General features: G+C 41.2%; 2 protein-coding genes across 4 annotated transcripts in view; one reads left to right on the top strand and one right to left on the bottom strand.

Annotated features, from left to right (window-relative positions):
• The first annotated feature begins 96 nt into the window (after window positions 1-96).
• LOC143212439 (uncharacterized) lies at window positions 97-9,196 on the top strand. 2 transcript variants are annotated; one of them, XM_076431281.1, is made up of 5 exons: window positions 97-295; window positions 378-470; window positions 5,211-5,237; window positions 6,956-7,119; window positions 8,744-9,196. In XM_076431281.1, the coding sequence occupies exons 1-5, from the start codon at window positions 214-216 to the stop codon at window positions 9,011-9,013; spliced, it is 636 nt and encodes a 211-aa protein (XP_076287396.1). In that variant the 5' UTR covers window positions 97-213; the 3' UTR covers window positions 9,014-9,196. The 2 variants fall into 2 exon arrangements, with proteins under 2 accessions (XP_076287396.1, XP_076287397.1); XM_076431282.1 differs by lacking the exon at window positions 5,211-5,237 and having other exon boundaries at window positions 157-295.
• A 2,093-nt stretch (window positions 9,197-11,289) lies between these two features.
• The window catches only part of LOC143212423 (uncharacterized), a 124,651-nt gene continuing 114,829 nt past the window's right edge, over window positions 11,290-21,111 (bottom strand). For both annotated transcript variants that reach the window (XM_076431254.1, XM_076431253.1), the window contains exon 7: window positions 11,290-20,170. In XM_076431254.1, the coding sequence (XP_076287369.1) occupies window positions 19,777-20,170 (394 nt within the window). In that variant the 3' untranslated portion in view covers window positions 11,290-19,776. The remainder of the gene's footprint in view (window positions 20,171-21,111) is intronic.

Here is a 21,111-nt window from a genome sequence, read left to right as displayed (position 1 = left end):
CTCATAATAATTTAACGTTACTATGAAACAATATTAAATTTTCTATAAAATAAATATTCATATTATTGTCTTCAATAAAACAATTTTAACAAAATAATAGAATTAAAACATTTCATTAAACGTTCCACACGAATTATGAATTCATTCACGAAATACGACAGATTTGACACAATTTACTGCGCAGTTTAAAAAATAAATCTAAGCAATTATTGCATGTTCCAGGGATACACGCCGCTGCACATTGCAATGCAATTCGATCACGAGAACGTTTTCAATCTTCTAGTCCAAGTATACGGTGAGTTGAATACTTGATCCAGTGCGTGCTTCATTGCAATGTTAGTATTACTGAACACATATTTTTCCGTAAAACTGTATAGGAGCAAATCAGGATATTCGTGACTACAGTGGAAAGAAAGCGCGACAGTATCTGGTCTCACAAGAGGCCGCTGTCAGTCAGGACACCTTCCGCAGTAAGTATTACACCATTTTCATCCCAGCCACGATTTTAATCGAAATTCATCGATAAACCACGTTCCGAGCTCCGTGAATTCAAAAATTGAAACTAACTTTGGGTTCCAGGTCAAAGTTTGTCAGATAAGATTCACTGTACTCGAAAAACTACAAGTCCAATACGAAACAAAACCTTACACATTTTCATTCTGACGTTACTTATTTCATAATCGACGAACATTATAATTATATTTTACCTTCAAGCATACTATGACGTCGATAGACTGCGGAAAATGCAAATTCACAGCTTCGTAGATAATTTTGGAAGAACTGAACTGTTGGATAAAAAATGTTCCGAGTTGATAAAAAATGTGAATTTTCTAATAATATCATGAATATCCGCAGTCTAGCGATTTTATCAATTGAGTGGCTGTCAAAGCGTCGACACAAGAAAGAGCTGTAAATAATCGCCGTAAAAGTTTCTCGATGTTTACGCAATTCGATCTCCAAGCAAATTACACCCCGTCGCTGTATTTATAATGTCCCCTTCTTCATTCCGTTGGGAAGGGAGGGAGTTACAGAAGAGAATCATTGTCTCCCTGTTATCGTTCGTGCGATCGCGTCGTTCCATTAATTTTCACATTAATCGCGGGCCTGAGAAAAACGGGGCGAGCTGGGGACGTGCATTTAAACGGCTGAACAATAGCATTGTCGCCGAACGCTCGCGATTATAGTTGTGTAACGTTAAGAGGCGAACATTCGAGCGGGGAAAGTCTGTTCCCGCGTGATCTCGCGAAAGGAATACTCGTTAAATCATACTTTTTCCGAAACAACGACGCGAAGATCTGATTCTTTGAATTTTCAATCCAACAAAATAAGTGTACCGGTTGACAGAAAGAGTGCGCGGCGATCGATGCGATAAATTAGATCGGAATAGAAGTGGTCGTGTAGAATCGATGCTGGATCGGCACGATAAAGCAATTATAAGTTACGATCCCAGATACACCGCAGTTTGCACCGCTTTCATGCGCTTGGCTCTGGTTAGGCCTCCATCTTGTTCGCTTATTTTCACTGTCGGCTCTCTTTCGCTCGCGTGCATGTTTCCGGTCGTTCGTCTCGACGATGTACGCTTTGCTGTGTCCTTTGACGTTGTTCGTCTCCTATTTTCCTCAATTTTCAACGAACTCATTTAGTACAAAAATATGAATTTTGAATCGTCGATATTTTATAAATAACTTTCTACAAGTTAGCATGAGGAATCTCCTCTTCATTCTTCTAAAATTTATTTCTGAACTACTTAACATTATTATAAAAATTATTACAACATTATTACAAAAAGTATTGCAACATTATTACAAAAATATGAATCTTAACAAGTAAAATAATTTTCTACAAGTTAGCATGAGGAGTCTCCTCTTCATTCGTCCAAAATTTATTTCTGAACTACTTACAATTATTACAACATTATTACGAAAATTATTACAACATTACAACAAAAATATGAATTTTGAATCGTCGATATTTTATAAATAATTTTCTACATGTTAGCATGAGGAATCTCCTCTTCATCCTTCGGAAATTTATTTCTGAACTACTTAACATTATTACAACATTATTATAAAAATTATTACATTATTACAGAAATATGAATTTTAATAAGTAAAATAATTTTCTACAAGTTAGCATGAGGAGTCTCCTCTTCATTCTTCTAAAATTTAATTCTGAACTACTTAACATTATTAGTAGACACCGGATTTTATGCATTTATAACAAAAATGAGTACGATTATTAACTTCCATCCCTCTTTTTTACGTACAAAAGCAAATTCAAAGACGAAAGTGACTAGAGCAGCCTCCTATTAAATTCTTGTTTGAAACTCCGTTAGTCTGAAAAATATAAAAAAATGAATGTAATCCTAAATGATTGAAGTAAACGAAGACCCCATACCCTCCCTCCTAACATCTTTCATTCTCAGCACTCCAATCATTTCCGATCATTCGCTCGAACTTCTCGCGCGATCTCGCGTCCTCGATCATCCGGAAAATCGCTAGATCCCACGACTGCATCAGCATGCACCGGCGAGCTTAATCCTCCTCGATAGGTAACGAGGTGACCCCCAGGTGTGGAACGACGAATCACGGTTGATATAATACATAGTGAGGATGGATAATGGTTTCGGGTGGTGAAATGGATATAAAATGGTTCTCCCCTCTCTGTCCTCTTCTGTTCTCTTCTGGTGAGTATCGGGCCTCTGGAAGTATTCTTCTGTTGTAGGGATTACTGCTGCCGCTACGCACAGGCAAGTTCAGAAGCACACCTCTGCTAAAGTAGTAAAGCGCTTGTGTCGCAAGATTAAAGTAGCCGCACCTTAAAAACGTTAAGTATGACTGTCACTTTCGTCGACGCTGACGTGAGTATTCCATGGAGAATCCGCGGGTCCATCTTCGCGTCGCCGGAACGGCCATCTTGTTGCCGGGTTGTTGCACAGACCATTGCAGATTTTCCAGCGAGAAAGAAATTTATCTCAACGAATTTCTCAGAGATGTTCGACGCCCCTTCGAATCGTATGTTAAGACTTTGAAACGTCCCGAGAAATTTTAATCAAAATTTTAGCCTGAAATTCTTTGTGAAATTTTTTAACGATGTTCTTGGTACGTATTTTTTCGTGAAATGATCTACACGTCTTGCAGTGTCAAACTTGAATAATTTTGAAGAAATTGGATTGGAACATATAGGCTTTCGAATTCTTAGTGAAAAATTTTAATACAGAAATGTGTATCGAGGTTTAGAAAATAATTTAGTGATAGTTTTCATTGGAAGTCGTGATTGAAAGGATAGTATAACAATTTACTTCCACGAGGTCCCATAATGAGTAGATTGTTTAATAGTTATTAAGTGTGAGCAGAAATTGTAATGAGTCTCGACGCTCTTACAAATTAATTTGTCCTTATTTATTAAGATGCTTCTTGTTCGTGGAATAATTTGTGTTTGTTTATTGTCCGGTGAAAGTATCGAGGACCTTGTAAAATCTGCCGTACCGTGTGCAACAAACTCGTGGCTTCTTTACACTGATCGACGCACACAAGTGGACCCGTTCATTCCCGAAGTTCCAAAGGGAAATTGTGTACGTCTTGTACCTGTGATCTCCGCTTGATCAACGTTGAGTTTCGCGAATCAGTGCTGTTGTAACGTTCTCTACTTTGTCAAACGTTGTCGGCACTGTGAACGCTTACGAAGACGTGTCGAAATGTCTTTATTATTGTGATAATATGTCCCGTGCATAATCTGCTGGCCGGGAAAATGATTTTCGAAGGAGAAACTATTGTTCACTGTAAAATAGAGTTTATTTGTTGTTGTAACTGGAACACGGGGCTACGAGACACGCGAGAGAAAAGGTTCTACCTTTTCATCGAATAAACGTTCTGATCAAATTTTACTGACTCAAAGTGGCAGTAGTACCTAGAGACTTACAATTAGTCCCCTAGCACCGTAGATGATGTGAGCTAACCCTCCAGCCGGCGATGCGAACAATCGTTCTCCTCGATCTGTTAATTACCATAGCACAATTTTAATGTAATCGACAATTCGAAGAATAAAATAAGTCTGAACGATCTTTTCTTCGTAGGGATTAAAAATTTGTACTTTGGAACGTGTTGGTTAATTAGCTTTCTATAGATTGTTTAAATGTAACAGTGGGTTCGTAAATAATTTTAAAAAGTTGCGATAACAACGAGTAAAGCAAGAGCAAGACAAAAGTTAGGAAATTAAAGAAGAATATCAATTTTCACGAACTGTAGGTTTTCTGGATTCTGTCATTCGCGATAAAAATGTACAATTTCGTTTTCATCACGCTATAAAGTTGAATAAATCGCTATAAATAATGTTCCTGTAAAACGTAGAGATTATTTCGCATCGCCGTCCAACAATTGTTAGTGTTCTCTCTGCCATCATTGTTACAAGATAATAAAGCATGTAGACGTGAGCATGAGGAACGCATAATCGGCACCGACCACACTCCCCGATCCCTAATGATTGGCCGTGACTCGAAGAACAGGCATAATTTGAAAACCTTGATTAACACACCCGACCAGATCCTATTCAGACAAACTTAATTCTTCACCGATGTCTGCACTCTTCTTCTCGAGCAGTCGACTCTCGTTGAAGATTCGAATTTCGCGATCGATCGCGCTAATAACAAGTGACTTTTTTTTTAACAAGATTAACAATCTCGATTGGACTCTCTTCGTTCAACTCGTCCGCGACGACGAACCTAATGTTTCCCCGATCCGCGAACGAATTGATGCCTGATAATTGTTTTTTATCAAAGAATTTGCCTGGTCGCTGTTGAGCAGCTTTAAAAAATCACTGCGTTATTTGTTAACTTCAGGAGACTGTGTATCTTTATGCATTTATGGTATTTTTATGCTGTAAAGAATCTTCCACTTATTCGGAGAATTAGCATAAGGAACAGTCTGTTAACAAATGACTGTAATTAGCCCTAAGCGAATTGGAGAAAATGGATAATCCATACTGCTCAACACTGACCGATAAAACTCTTCTATCTGTCATTAACCGAAAGCGACGGTTCGCGACACTACGCAGGAATTGTCGCTCTAACAAGATAATAATCTAACCAGTACGACTAATATGTTTTCATCTTAATCTTGACTATACTCAATGCCTCTTACGGTATCCTCTGCGACGCCCGCGCGCTGCGGCTCCGGCGAGGCAGTCTCAAATGATTTTCTGTTTTCTTTCAGAAATAAAAGCAAGGAAAAAGCATGCAGGTAAGAAGTAATCCGCATGAAGCGTTCGCTAATTACAATGGAGCTACACGTCACTGTGATGCATGGTAGAACTAACACGTCGCTGCGGAAAATTCGTTTTCCCGCGTGCAATTTGGTCCAGTGAAAAAATTACTTTTCCAAAATGTTTCTTATCAATTTTCTGGAGTTGTGCTGAGCAATTGGAATCGAATGGAATCGAACATACGTCTTTTCTACGCAGATCTGAGTATTGCTTGAATTTTTGAAGGAAAGATTGTTCTATTCCAGTTGGAATTATTCCAGATGAATCAGAGTTTACGGTTTAAGCAAAAACTTTAGCAAACCTAGTTTGTTCTACTCGTAATATACAGTGTGTGTAAACGGTATTCGTACGCCCTTTAAAATAGAATAACTTTTTTGTTATTGTATCAAACGACCTGATTTTTTATAATCAATTAGAAGCATTGGTTTACGGAATGATAAGTAAAAAATATTTTCCAAATAATTATAATTCACAAGGTTACGTGCAAAAATAAAAAAGGCATTTTTTAAAACTTTTTTATTTGGACCCTTAATGAAAATTCAAAATATATGTTTTGTAGATCTATGTTAGTTATACGCATACTGAAAATTTCATCGAGATCGGTTGACGCAGGACAAAACGACACGCATCGAAAGATGTACGATTCGTGTAAAACTACGATTTTCACAATTTTCAACCGCTCGTAGCTCATGCTACGTATGTTAATCGATTTCGATGAAATTTTCAGCATGTGTGTAACTACTATAGATCTACAAAACATATATTTTAAATTTTCTTTGAGAGCCCAAATAAAAAAGTTTTAAAAAATGCCTTTTTTATTTTTGCATGTGTAACCTTGTGAATTATAATTATTCGGAGAATATTTTTTGCATATCATTTCATAAACCAATGCTTCATTCTACAATTCGTACAATTCTAAAAAACATATTCTATTTTAAAGGGCGTACGAATACTTTCTACAATCAGTGTATTTTATCATCCCCACCATAGGTATACTACCAATCCTGTTTCTTTATCATTTCCATTCTCTATTCTCCATTTTAATCCAACTAAAAATGAAACTAATATCTGGCTCAGGCCTGACTCATCCTAACTCATACTAGACTTAATCTAAAACTAATTATATTTTAACCCTCGTCATCACAACCTAAATCCATTTCCGGTATCCTAGATGCATGCGATCAATCTCTTCCAAAATAGCGAACGTACGAAACGTTCGAAGAGCAAAGATTTCCGGAGATTCTATTGCTCAGCAATGTTGCAGAACATCGACGAGCAACCTGCCAATTACATATTTAAATGAACAAGGAGGAGTCTTTATTGAATAATTCAACAGCGATAGCAATTTTATTCCTAACAGAGGAAGTTGTCTCGAGCAACACAGTACAAACACTTCTATGGAGATTATTCTTTAAAAGAAAATAATTAAGTTCTTCTTAAATACAACTGAGACGAGTGACGCTGATAGCAAAACGAATTAATTGAATAAACAAACGTTTTTGAAAGGTTATTGGAAAATGTCCCGAGTGAATTTTTGTCTGATACAGTAAGAGGTTTGCTCGTCGTTGTTCTGTAAGAGCGTGACCACCGGAAACCGCTGCTCCTGCTCGAGGACAAGCAGAGAAGGGTGTCAGTACACTTGAGTCCGCGAATTCGCAACAGGCACAGCTAACACGATCATTGATTCACCACGCAGAGAAAGATCTTGGTTTCCTGCGTATTGGCTCGCTGAACGAGCGCGTGAAACGTACGACGGAAGCATTCAGCCAGTTCCTGGGTGTGGCAACTAGCAGCAGCGCCAGCAGCAACAGCAACCACGAGAAGATACACAAGAGCTGGGGCTCGGCGGATAATGTGCAGGTAGACCACTGGACCCAGTTCCACCTCGAAATTACCGCGGAGATATACAGGGTGAACCTAACACTCTCGCCTGAAACATCTCCCGTCGTCCTCAACCCTTTTGTCGATCCCCAAAAGTCTCTACGACGTTCAATGTCATTCACAATCGTCATCATACTTTGACTATACACTAACGAGCATAACTGATTCAACACACTTTAAATCAGAATAACTTTTTTATGAATGGACCAAACGCGACTTCAATTTCTCTGTAAGGCTAGAAGAATTAGTTTAGGAAATGACGTCTAAAAAATATTTTGAACAAATGCATGTGGTCGGAATTGCAAAAAAAAATAGTAAACATTGATTAATGAGAAATTCTTGTCGATCGAAATTGTTTTAAACTTGGAATAATGTTATCGGCACCAGGTTCGATCAAATTCTACACTAAATAGCTATTTTGTAGGAAACCTCGAACGTTTCGATTCGGATGTGAATCTGATACGTCATAAGACCACGTTTGCTATAGAATTGCTTTCTATAAGAAACACCTTTCTTTTCATCTTATAGTCGAAAATTTCAAAACACGTTTGAGCCTCTGAATCGGCTCAAAGGGTGGCCACTTCGAAACTTCTTAAATATATGAATACTAAAGGTCTATGTTATGGTTGTTATCATTTGGTTTTTCAAAATTCGTCGATTTGACAGAATTATAATAAGAAATGTTTAACTCCGTTATTTCTTGTCAACCTGTATATGAACTCTCGTGTTTCCTTCTTTACAAACAACTCGAAAAACAGATGGCAAGTGCCTGAGCAACTGGACATTGACATAAGGGTTACTGATACGAGGAAATGTGTACGAAAAAGAACGTTTCTGTCAGTGGGGCAATTATAGCGTTGTAGAAAAGATTTGAAAGTTCTCTGGAGGTCACAGCATATCAAGATGATTGTCCCACTGAAGTGAACATTTTTTCTCTTGTGTCGTCTATTTCAGGCGAGAATCTCAGGTGACTCACCCTGTACACTCGGACGAGCCGCGCTGCTTTTTTGACCCTCTATAATTATTCAACCCCTGGCCGGCTCCGGCGATTATGCGACGAATACGCGAACTCGTTTTTAATATTAACGCGCGCTTTCCCCGGCGCTGAAGGATGCGGGGAAATTACCGTGCACGAGAGTCCTCCCCGACCTTCATCGGAAGAGGAACGAGGCGGCCAGCCACTTCGTCGCACGATTTTAATCGAAAATCGTTACTTTGCGTCGGGAGATGATTACATTGGATCGCGGTCGCTGCTCTTTGCATTCTCGCGAGTGTACCGGGTGCTAGCGAAGCTGACCAGGAGCTAAATTGCTCGAGAATCGTTCGAAAGACCTTCGACTTCAAGGTTTGGCCGATCCGGTCATTTTGTTCGACTTTGATGAATTTTCTACACCGCGAGAGTTACGATCCAGGCTGAATTAAAATCCCTTGCCTTATGGTTTTTGAACTCCTTTGTCCTTCGTCATTGGAGCGCTCGAAATATCGCAAATCCGTCGTAATATTGATAGCAGAGAAATAAAATTTTGTTGCCATTCAAAGGAACCGCGGATAGTTCACACATTTGGTATGTTAAGTGTATAATGAATTTTTGCTGTTCCGTCAGTTGGACCAGAAGATGATGCCACCACCAAAGTACGCAGCCATCAAGAAGAGGAGGAGTCGAAGGGCACAGGATTTTGGATCATCGCGGGACCACACAGCCAGCCAGCCCAGCACACCTTTGTTACAGGGCAAAGTGTCCCGATCCAGTCAACATCGGCGACCAACGTCTACCACAGTCGTTACTACTACCAGATCGCAGCATAACAATGATTCCGATTCCGACACCGCATGTGGCTTTGATTCCACGTGGCGAGGATCGGCGCAGTTGTAGGGAAATTATTTATTCTGTCGTGAACAGCGCAGAGGCTTTATCCGGTCAGGATGTATACGAAACTGGTCAACCCTCCTTCCGCCATTGTTATCGACAGACAGCGAATCTTTCTGCAAATTCGAAATCTTACGGATTATTTTATCATAATCGACATACGATTATGTCTACGATTAATACGATTGATCGTGGAAAATTTGTTCAGTAGGAAGGAGGGTCCAAAATGCATGCAATTTCCGAGAACGAGTAAATTAATTGAGCTTCTGGAATGTGTGTGATTGATTTTTACACAAAGTTCGCACAATATTTTGTAATTACCAGATTGTCGAAGAAATGATATTTTTCTATGTTACTGTTGTACCGTAGCTTTTGTAAGTGCCTTAATTTAACAGTCCGTCGCAACGGTTTACGTTTACCAGCGTCACTTTGTTCAGGGCAACCAAACACATCGTGCCTGGTTGACTCAATAATGAAATTACGATATTTCTATGCAGGGTGTACCGAGCACAATTATTTTCTAAGATACTTTACGATAGAAAGAATTTTCAACGTAACTAAAGAACAATCTTGTCTGTGGTATTTAACATGTTAATAATTGATGTATTGAATTTTTCGATGTAGATTTTCTAATTGTAAGTGAAATGTATAAATGATGATACCGAGAAAGAATAAATGATTAATTCGTCTAACCGATGTATTTGAAGTCTTTTAGAACAAATAACAAATACTTTCTTTTGTCGATTTTATTATTTTAATAATACATGTGCTATTTGATTATTTGTAAATATATATTCGAAAAAAATCAGTTTAAATTTGGATGACATTCCACGCCATCTATACACAAACTACTGAAACACCTTAAGAAAAGAACTGATTCATTTTTCGTGTAGATGTCTCAACGTGTTTATTCCAAATGGTCCATAAACTAGAGGTGGTTTCTGTGCAACATCCTACCGTACCGATCGAATTACCGAATTAGTAAGCAAATCAGTTCCATATTCTCTCCACAAGATGGCGATTCGAGCTCTGGTTCTCTGGTTTTATTTGAGGACAGATTACCAATTGCGAAAAAGTAACTATGTAACTAGGGCACAGGCTTAAAATCCCTACCGATATTGCGTGCAACGATAGCCCTTCTTTTTCGTCTTTTTTAGAGTGTCTTTAAATTTTTGTTCACTACTGTATATCGAAATGTAATAAGAAAACTATAAAAACTAACACATTGGGAGGCGTAAAAAATAACATCAAAAGAAAAGACAAACAAAGAAAAGAAGCATCAGGTATGTTTGTCCCCGTCGAATCATATTAAATACACGTAATGCGAATGGAGTATACAATTTTTTCTTCGTGCTAATAAATGCTCAAAAATTGTGTTTTATCGGTAACGTTGGGTGTTGACACTGAATGGTAACGGGGCTTATTGGGTATCAGACATCAGGTCTATCCCTATCCCTATATCTCGTCTGTGATAATAGGAGAGAGGAAATGAGAGTGCTCAGTGCTCACGCCCGGGGTTTGGCCGTGCCACTTTTGTCTCCACATCATGTTTAGCCTGGAACAGCTCCTACATCATCTTTAGCATGGAACAGAACCTACACCATCTTTAGCAGGAAACAGAACCCACTAATAGCTACAGAGGGAAATCGCAAACTTATCGCATGTGGGTAACTAGTTATCTACTAGTTTCACAGAAGGTTAATATGATCTCTGCTCTCATTGTACGCAATATCGGTAGGGATTTTAAGTCTATGCCTTAGTTATGCACTTACTTTTCAGCAGTTGGTAATCTGTCCTCAAATAAAACTACAGAATGTGCTCGAATCGCCATCTTGTGGAGAGAATATGAAACTGATTTGCTTAGTAGCTTTGGTTTCTGGTGTAGATGGCGTGACAGTACAGTTTATAATGCATATTATAAAATAAAGTAATAGCAGAAATAAAGTTTAGTCTTTCTTGATACGGATCTCTGTTCTATTTTAGCTAATATCAGTTTGAATGAACGTATGGGTAAACTTTTGCTTGCTTAACCAAAAAGTTTTGCCTTTTTTCTATATTGTTGAGTAGATTTTCCTGTCAAAAACCCTGTGAATCGCTCAACTTTAAACACTCATAACTTTTGAACCATTGATCCTCCAGGATCGAAACTTGGATTTCTCATTGCTACTAGGTAACATAGGGGAAAGGCAAAAATTTCTGCTTACGCAAGTAATAGAGCAGCCGACAATCTTATTAGAACATAATTTCTTATACCTATTTGAATCCAGGTTATTTCTTAATGAAATAATACGTTTAAAGTATATAGGATGCAAGTATCAAATTTTTCTTTATTCACTGTACAATTTCTTACATACAAAGGGTGCAATGCCATCAAATAGCGGCTGCATTCATAGCAGTAATTGACTTCATCGCGCGTAGTACGAATTCATGTAACGCCCGCAAAAATGCTTCATACAATATTATGTACACGGTAATAAAATAGATTCATTTTTTACACTTTGCAATATCAAATATGTACATTTTAGATCACTAAATTTACAACGATATTAATATTTATATAAAATCTTGAATACTATCGCCATTGCCGATATTCGTCTACAGTAAATACATACTGCAGACCGATAAGCTCGAAAAGATTCTTAGAACGACTCTCCGTATGCTTTTCTACAGATTAAATATATCAGGCAAGATTTTCAAAACTGTGAAAATTTCAGAATCTTCTCGAATTCATCGAACGATTTTCGAACATCATCAACGGTGTTCACAATATTATCAGAAATAAAAATACAATTCAAATGATTGTCATTTATCTTTGACAAAGGCGAATTCAGGCGAATCGCGCTATCCAAAAAAAATAAAAACAACATTGTCTTTTCTTCAATCGCGTAGAATTACAAAGCAAACGATCAGATGAAATCTAGGCACGATCATTTTTCAGCACCGTTTCGCGTTCGCAACTTAATTAAACGTTTTTACAATTCTACATGGTCTCGATCGGGTTTTTATACATTATCTTTCGCGTTAAGTTATGTTACATTTTACATGCGGTTATGGATCAGTAATTGTTAGGCAAGAGGCATAGCATCACATACAAGTACGTAGATCGGAGAATGAATCGGTCGTGTCGCAGGAACGTTACCCGACCACGCAATCGAAACTCGAACGTTCACATGAAGGCTCAAAGTTCTTGGCGATTTGTACCGTAAAGTGTATCACGATGTGTCGCGACTGAAACAACGTTTCTAAGATAAGCCGTGGTTTCCTGCGAAGTTTCGTAACGACACGTTTGATTTCAATCGGACGGTAATATGGTTTCTTTTCTATGCAATAAGAATTTCCACACGTCTGACACTTATTACGCTGTTTCTTACAAGCACGCTGACACTCGTTTCACATCGAATGCAATGTTAGTATCCGAGATTAGCATATCCAACACAGATCGATGGTGTTGACGCGACTATATTAAATAATTTAAGTTGGCGGCGTCCGACTCTGTCGTAATCGTCAGGATCAGAAATACAGTTATCCTGATCCATGTATTCGTAGATAATCCAATTTTCTTTAACCCTCATCCGTCCCTCGTGTCAATTTCACACAGTTCTCCCGAAATAAATTATACTGTTCTGTCATTCGTAAATAAATTTGCCCGGAACTGCGTGACTTTGATGAAACTATCAGTAGACTGCGGATGTTTATGCATTTTCAAATTTTTGTGATGAAATAAAATTCTATTTTTAATGGAAACAGCTTTTGCAGATCCAAAACAAAAATTCTGTCGAATTTTATATTCTATTCTTTTTCGAAGATTTTTGTAAGCCATAAATGCATAAAAATCCGCAGTCCACTTATCAATTTCAATTGTACCTTGTTATTTCATCGATCGAGGGACAGATTCAGTTCGTGAAATCAGGGGCGGATGGGGGTTAAGCCACCGAGCGCCTTACAAGGGAAAGGTCCCAAGTGTCCGGCTTCGATTTTGATAATTTTTTGTGAGACAAAGAATAAGATAAGAATAATAAATTAAAGATATAAACAATTAAACTCCATTAGCCGTGTGAGCAGGTTGCGTGAAAGTTCAATCGTTTATATCTTTAAAACTATCGAGTAACTACACCTAATATTTTGCAGACATCATTAGGGATCCATATACCACCGTCTCGCAAAAAACTATCAAAATCGAAGTCGGACACTTGGGGACCTTCCCTTGTCAGTGGAAAAATGTCTGCCTTAATGAACACCAGAACTACCGGACAACTCAAAATGACTTACTCTCGATTTCTTCTGTTAGAAATATTAAAATTATAAATGTGTTTCTCCGAGAAATTTTCTTAGTGAACTCTCTCTATCGAAGTATATATTTAAACGAAAGTTTAATGCTCGGTAGTTCTAGTGTTAATTCGTTTTATCCTAGATCTCATAGACCATCCTAGACATCCAGTTCGTTGTGTTCGACGCTCTCGGGGACGAAAATTTGGCGACTAAAAGTTTCAACGAGAGCGTGTCGCGCAGTCACGCGAGATAAGGGAACTGGGACTGGTTAACGGTTCGCGGACCGTTCGCAAATTCTAGCGAAGCCGTGGGGCGGCGGTAGGACCAGGAACCTGGGATCCAAATCCCGGCTTATCCGAAACCCAGTCGAGTCGTGATCCCTCGGCGGGAGATTCATTATCACGGCACGCGGTGCACCAGAAGTCGAGGAACAATCGAGCCGGCTGGCCCCAGGGAGCTTCATTCCACGGGGCATTTTTCCGCTGTGGGAACGGCGCGGCGTCGGGTGAACGCGGGCTGAACGCGGGTAAACGGCGGCGCGTCGCGATTTCACCGGTAATGCGAAAAATGCATAGGAATTAGCAGGAGCGGCGCGAGAGGGCCGGGATAAGAGACGTTTCGGTGGCAAACCGGGGACAAAGGTATTCGCAACGGGCACGTAGATGCGTGGAGTTTGTGCGTGCGGGGACAGAGAGAAGAGACAAGAGAGGACGGACCGGGCAGAGGGAAAGAAGCGGCGAGGTGTACGGGTCGCCAACACGTATCTCGATATCTCACGGTTCGATCTCTGCCGGCCCTGGCCGCCCGTATATTTACATGTATAATTTATATATCCCGTAGCAGGGACGAGAAGGTGGTGTGCGCCCCGCCAGGGCGGGTCCTTGCGCGAACATCCTTCGGACCCGTCTTCGGTCTCTCTCTCTCTCTCTCTCTCTTTCTCCTTATTTTTCTCTCTCCGCGAATCCAGATGATTCGCGGGAATCCAACCGGACGAATTCTCACGATCCTCTTGTTAATGGCGATTTAAGTACTTCGTCTGATGAATGAGAATGGATTTCGGACTGCTAGGGTCAGTGTGCGGTTAACTCGTCATTTATGTTCCACTATATCATGTTTCTTCTGTTCATTCGGTTGCCCATATAATCCCAGACTTAATTGCATCGTTATATCTGTTATCGTGGAAGTTGCATTATACCTGGCCCCGCTATTGCCAGAGAAAGTTATATCCTCGGCTGTACCGCAACGCGCGACAGTATTACTACGGGGGCGTTGGTAACAGGACGACTGTAACGTGTCAAATATCTCAAAATATATATTAGGCATTAACATAAATCGTGGATACGCGGCGAACAATGACTGGCAGCATGGATATGCGATCAGCGAACAAAAGAACTTTTCATACCGATTTGAAATTATGAACACCCCGCCCCCGTTGCTAGTGTGTTTTCTCTTCTTTGATCGTGACCCTTTCGAAAATATTTCCATTCTACATATACAATACTTGCTCGTATGGCAAAAATAAAATAGAATATTCCAATATGTGTATGGTTTGTTGAATAAAATCATTTTTTAAAATAAATATTATTCCTGATTTAAAAATGATCTTCTCATTTCATAAATATGAAACTGATCTAGTGCTACACTGAAATGTTCGATTTATTGGATACGAACAAATTTAATAACGTAAAGAATATTTCGAATAATGTTACAACAAGTTCTAGTGACGCCTCAGAGTTGCCACTCGATTCCTTCAAGCACGATTCCGTGGTCTCAATTCAAGATAAGAGAAAATAATAGAAATTAAAGTATCAAACAGACGCACGTCCTTCCACTGCAAGCTGTGGCAATTGTTCCGTGTACAATTTTCAAGTTCATTTTCCTAGAAAATGAAGCTATGTACATCGAAAAGTTCTTCCGCTCTGATTTGCAACAATTCCACCGGTATGCGATTAAATTAGGTTGGACTAGATGAAGTCTCGATCGATGAGCCTATTGTTCTGGTCGTAAAACGCGTTCGTCCACCGCGAACGAAAGAGGGACCTTTCGTCCAAATCGGAGACAAAATCAAAGAACTTTCGATAGAAATAAGGTAGAGCGATGAAATTTTTTAAAAATTAAAGCTGAAACTTCGCTAAATATGGGAAAAATAGGGAGATTATGGTAAGAACGTTTTTTAACGTTGAGAAAATTCGTTGAACATGTAGAATTTCAAGAAATCGATTTTGCAATGTCCTGAGATCGTAGAAAAATTTTTAGACCAGATTTGAAATCAGCGTGAAAAAATCTACGGGAAATGAAGTACAGCATGTTCAAAAAAAAATATTTCCGCGCGTGGTATTGGACAACCACAATTTTCTTGAAATTGTGCAAGTTTAACGAATTTCCTCAACGTTAAAAAACGTTCTAACCATAATCTTCCTATTGTTCCGATATTCTGCAAAGTTTCAGCTTTAATTTCAAAAAAATTTCATCGTTCTACCTCATTTCTATCGAAAGTTCTTTGATTTCGTCTCCGATTTGGACGAAAGGTCCCACTGTGCGGCGGCAGGAGTGTCAACGCGCGGAGGTAATACCTGGTGGAGGATTCTACGCGCTACCTTCTCATCAGAGGAGAGCTTGTTTTTACGCATACGTCGCCGTTTATAATTAACTACGCACAGCCTCCGCGATTCGTCTCCTCGGGTGTTTCTCAGGCCTGTTCTAGGATCCCCTGAAGCTTCGACATAAATTTCTCGGCGCAGCTGCGGAACGGCTGCGAGAGAGAAAGAGAGAGAAAGAAAACTGCACACGCGGGTGCATAAGAGGCCCGGCCCGCAAATGCGGAAGAGACGAAGCGGTGCGGACGAAGGTGGACCTTAATTAAGCTTGGGCAACCAACGAATTCCATAATACGTTCCCGTTCGCGTAACACGGGCCACGATAAGAGCACGGCGCACGCGGTGGCGCGTTCGTGGGATTTTTTTCGGCGAAATAATGCCGGTCCGCGGGGCGACCCGAACCGGACCGGCTGCGGCTCTCCCTATCGCCATTGTGACCGCGGGGGCCGCAATTAATTATTTGCCGTGGCCGCGAGGGAGCGCATTGTTGCATCTGTTGTTGCACGCTCCACGATTCCCCCCTTCTGCTCTCTGCTCGGCGCATCGTGGCGAACCGGGGCCCGAGCTGTGAATGATTCTGCGCCGCGGATACGGTTTTCGGCGAACGAGGCGCCCGCGCAGCGATTCTTTGTGCCCACACGATCGCGGTTATTTATGCGCTCGAACTGGCCCCGCGTAATTTACGTCGGCGTACGCGGACAATTAACAGAAAAAAGCCGCTCGCCAACGCTGAATTCCCGGGGACGCGATCAAATCTACCTTTTGATTGGCGCCAACAATTCTCGTTTCGCAGAAACTCTGGCAGAACGAATTATTTAAGCGTGTCTTCAAAATACTAGACCAGTATAATAGAGAATTTCTTTAGTTTCTGATGGAATAAAATTATAAGGTTTCGTCGAATGCACCCAGCCAGCGCGGCGCGGCGCGAGGGAAAGAATAAAAGATGCAAGAGGATTACAGGAATCCAGTTTATAGGGTAGAATTACCAGAGTTCCGAAGGTGTTCGGCGGGCGTGGACAGGCACGGCGCAGGTGAGACACAAATGAAAGACGTGAAACGCGGAGCGGCGGCAGTGAATCTCATGGTGGGACGTCTCCACGAGTTCGTGTTCTGTCGCAGGAACAATCGGGACTGTCCGAGGGAAGGTAATTAAGAGAACACGACGGCGACGATTAAACGGGTCCTGCCGAATCGGGTGAAACGAATTAACTCGACCGTCGCGAACGAGGGTTCGAAGATAAACGATTGAGGCCCGCGTAGGCCCGTGGTTCTCTCCTGTTTAACGATTCAGTGACGAATACCTTCGCAGATGCTGCGAAACACCCTGCCACGTTCATTTGAATAACACTCGCCATTCGTCTTAAACTCGTTAGGGCTTCGTTGGCTAGAGCTGCTCGCTTCGTCTAATTCGCGCACCGTTTTCTACTAGCGAATTTTCTGTGATTTACGATTCTAACCGCGACGTCCGAATCTTCACAAAAATTCTACGCTGCCAAAGTGGAGATCTCGTTTGTCCACGAGTTTGCGACACACGTGTTACACCGAAAGTACGTTGCTAATCGGTTTTCACCTTTCGCGATAAATTCGTTGCGTGCACGCGAACCGCTTTCCTGATTTTATGATTTCATTTAATGCAGCGAGCAATCTCTCAAACGACTAAGGGAGCAAGAAACGAGAAGTCGTTACTGCGTAAATGAGTACAGCGAGAATTAATGACTTAATAGAGCGCCTAAGCGAGAGACTTCAACGCGTGGCGAGCGCTAACGCCGTTCGGTGATTCGAACGCGTGGTAATGACACGTCACCACGTAAACGTCAAATCTCCTGGCGAATTAAAACCATCTTGAAACATAATCGAGGAAGAGCAAAGTTGCGGGAAAAAGGAGAGGCTCGTTCGTGCAAAATAAAGAGGGATGCAATCGGGATTTCGAAACACGAATACGAAGGACAACGCCGCGGGCTATAACTGGTAGCTCCGACCCGTCAAATTATGAAACACCTGTCCCGCGAAAACGACTTCATTCGCATCGGTTTCGCGTGTTGCCGTCGCTTTCGTTGCCTGATTATGGTACGCCCTGCTATTCCGCGTCCGCGAACAAACGCCGGCAACCGATTAATGACGGTAGCGGCCGGATAATGCTCGGTGATCCATTGTTTAGGTGTTCCTGGTTCTGCGTCGGGGCAATAAGAACAATGCTCATTACGCGATACACGGGAGCGATAGGTCGGCGCTCTAATGGGTACGGTGATTATGGCTAGAGCAGAATCAATTGGCCGCTGGAAACCATTTCCTCGATGAAGAATCGCGTGAGACGCTGTTGCTGCAGCTTGCCCTCTTCATCAGAGAAACCACTGCGTTTCGATAGCTGGCATTTTAATCGATGAACTCTCCTTCGGAGAAACGAACTGAATAACCCTCTGTAACTCAACTTTTTCCGAAAGACTCGAATTGCGACGGAGAAATGGTTCAGTTGGAAAAACGTGACGAAACAAAGGGAAAAATATGAATATGTAACCGCAAAGCTACATACAGAGTTACAGAGGCTTAATTCATTGACACCGAATTTTGCTGCCTTATTGAAAAATATGAGAATGGATGAACGAATACATACGAACGAACAAACAATTGAAGGGGTGGATGGATAAGAGTGTCAAGTAATAAATTGTTTGTTTTCTGATGAATGAAGTTTTCTTGTTTTTTGATGAATAAAGATAATAACACAAATCAATTACAAATGTATATATATATATTGTTATGGTTAATCGCTAATACAGAAAAAGATAATGATCATCTTCATTCATCAGAAAAGGACAACATATTTTGTTAGAAACTCTTGACACCTTTATCCATCCACCCCTTCAATTGTAAAATCGTTTATTTTCGTCGTTAAAAATAGCAAAGCCACGGTCGTGGTATGCCTGCTACCCCTAACAGAAAGTGTTCGATCAAACTTGCTCTCACGAATGTTGGAAGCAGAAAATAGCAGAAAGTAAAATTGTAGAAAATAATGAATTAGCGTGTCAAGATATTCGAATACTTTCAAGCGCATTCGTTCAACACCTGGCGATGATTGAACGCCTCGGCGTATCGATGTTCTTGTTCCGCGCTTTCCAAGGATGCGAACGTGTTCCGATTTCAATTAATATTCTACATTTACGCGCGACGACTGTTATCATTTTATTTGCATGGACCATTAATATTTCCAGTGAATAATCACCGCGAGAGACGGTCGACTCGTTCGATCGAACAGTTTTTGCAAGGCCGATAGAAAAACTGTGGCGAATCTAGACCGCCGCGCCGATCCTGATCCGATAATTCCCCGTGGACAGTCCATTCCCTGAGAAACATGACTATTAAACGTCCACCTGTGACGTTTCCTGTTTGCGAGAGCTCCGTCGAGCGTTCCCCGTTGCGTAATCCCCGCTAATAAATGCATAATGACGTGTCCATTCACCGGATCGACCGGCGAACGAGAGAAAAACGAACGCATCGGAAACCTGTATCACCTCTCGCGGTGAACAAGAATGGTTGCGGAGCAATCATAACAGCGGTACCGTAACCTGTAATTTTGTCACCAGTACCATTATCCGAATTCCTTCGGATAAAATAGCACACGAATCGTCGACGAACGCGAGGCGTTTTCTCGTGGAAAGACGGACGAATTGCGAGGCTCTGAGTATGGCACTGCTGAACGGAACTGCAGGAGATGCGCGGTTGCATTTTGCTCCCTTCTTAATCTACGATCCACTAGTAGCTTCGCACTAGAACCATCGTAGACTCTCCCGCTCGCGTAAAATTATTCCTGAGTCCTGGCATCTTCAGTCTTCCTCGAACAAGAACTCCTTCGCACACGACGAGGAGCAGAAACACTTTCAGAGGTTCTTCCGGGTTGTACAAGGTCGCCTAGATATAGTCCGAAGGCACAGCACTCTCGTTTATCGCGGCCAGTCGATACTGCGGTGTCTCGAGCCCCGGCTGGTTCGCGTGCAGGTTCGTGCTGGTGTTCGTGGATGCTGTAGCCGGCATTTGTTGGTTCGCAGAGTTCGAGCTGAGATCGCTATAGTACGCGCTGCTAGGCGCGCTGCTCAACGTCGGCCCGTCCGGTTCCGCGTCGCTTCCGGTGTACGCGGTGTTTTGGTAGGACGGGTGCTCGCCGTTCCTGCTGCCGATCCTCAGCTCCTGATGGTGGAGGTGATGGTTGTGATGGTGATGGTGATGGTGATGATGTTGCAGCTGACCAGGCGGCACCGGCGTCGACGGCCCGTTCTCGTACATCTCGTAATCCGGTTCTTGTAACCTGAAATGATCGGATTACGAAGTTAGCCGGCGCCGATCGGTCCCCGTTCTCGCGCATTCACGGTGTCGTCCATTAACGCTTTCGACTAGCAGGATCGAAGCTTTCCGCTCCAGATGGCTAAGCGACCCTGCCATTGTCCCCTGTAATTTTCTTTTCTAGGTCGGCCTCGAGATTACCTGATGCGCGACAGACAGGACGGGGGTTAAGATGTTGGATGAAACTAGGGAGTTTGTTGTGCACTTTCTGCCACCTGCTGGATAGGCGAGAGGATACTGCGGCTGGTGGGAAACACGATGTACACTCCCGGCCAAAAGTCCGAGGATATCTGAATCGGTAGATTCCGAACGGATCTCTTCGAATGTCTAGTGAAAGCACACTTTTCGATCGATTACTAGCCCCTTTGCTTGGATGTTACAGTGGCTGGGCAAACACACCTTTTAGAAACGAATAACTTTTTCGAAATTGGACCCAACAATGAAAAAGAAGAAATAATTTGTTTATGAATGCTTCGGACTAGGGCTGTTACTTTTCCGAAGCTTCGACTCTTTGAAGATTCGAAGGATCCGAAGGAACGAAGTTTGAAATTTCGAGGTGCACGAAATTTCAAAGTCTTTGAAAAGTATGAAGCTGTAACTTACGAGTTTCATACCATGTCACGATTTTTGATAAATAAAATTATTAACACGTTAAGCGCCATGTCAGTCACCGGTGACTGACACTGAACTTTCCGTTTAAATTAAATTAAAAAAATTGCATTCTATTAATAAATTTCGGGATCATATCACAAATGTACTTAAAAAATAATACTTTGCAAACAAAATTTTAATGAGTTTTATTAAAGAAAGGCAAGACAGGCTTGGCGCTTAACATGTTCATAAAAAATTTAACAGAATTTTGACAGAATATAAATACAACCACACAGATATACAAAATATATATTC

Source organism: Lasioglossum baleicum, chromosome 9 (genome assembly GCF_051020765.1).
Source record: "Lasioglossum baleicum chromosome 9, iyLasBale1, whole genome shotgun sequence".
Taxonomy (NCBI): domain Eukaryota; kingdom Metazoa; phylum Arthropoda; class Insecta; order Hymenoptera; family Halictidae; genus Lasioglossum; species Lasioglossum baleicum.
The sequence above is the reverse complement of the archived record's forward strand: the minus strand, read 5'-3'. Positions and strand labels throughout refer to the sequence as shown.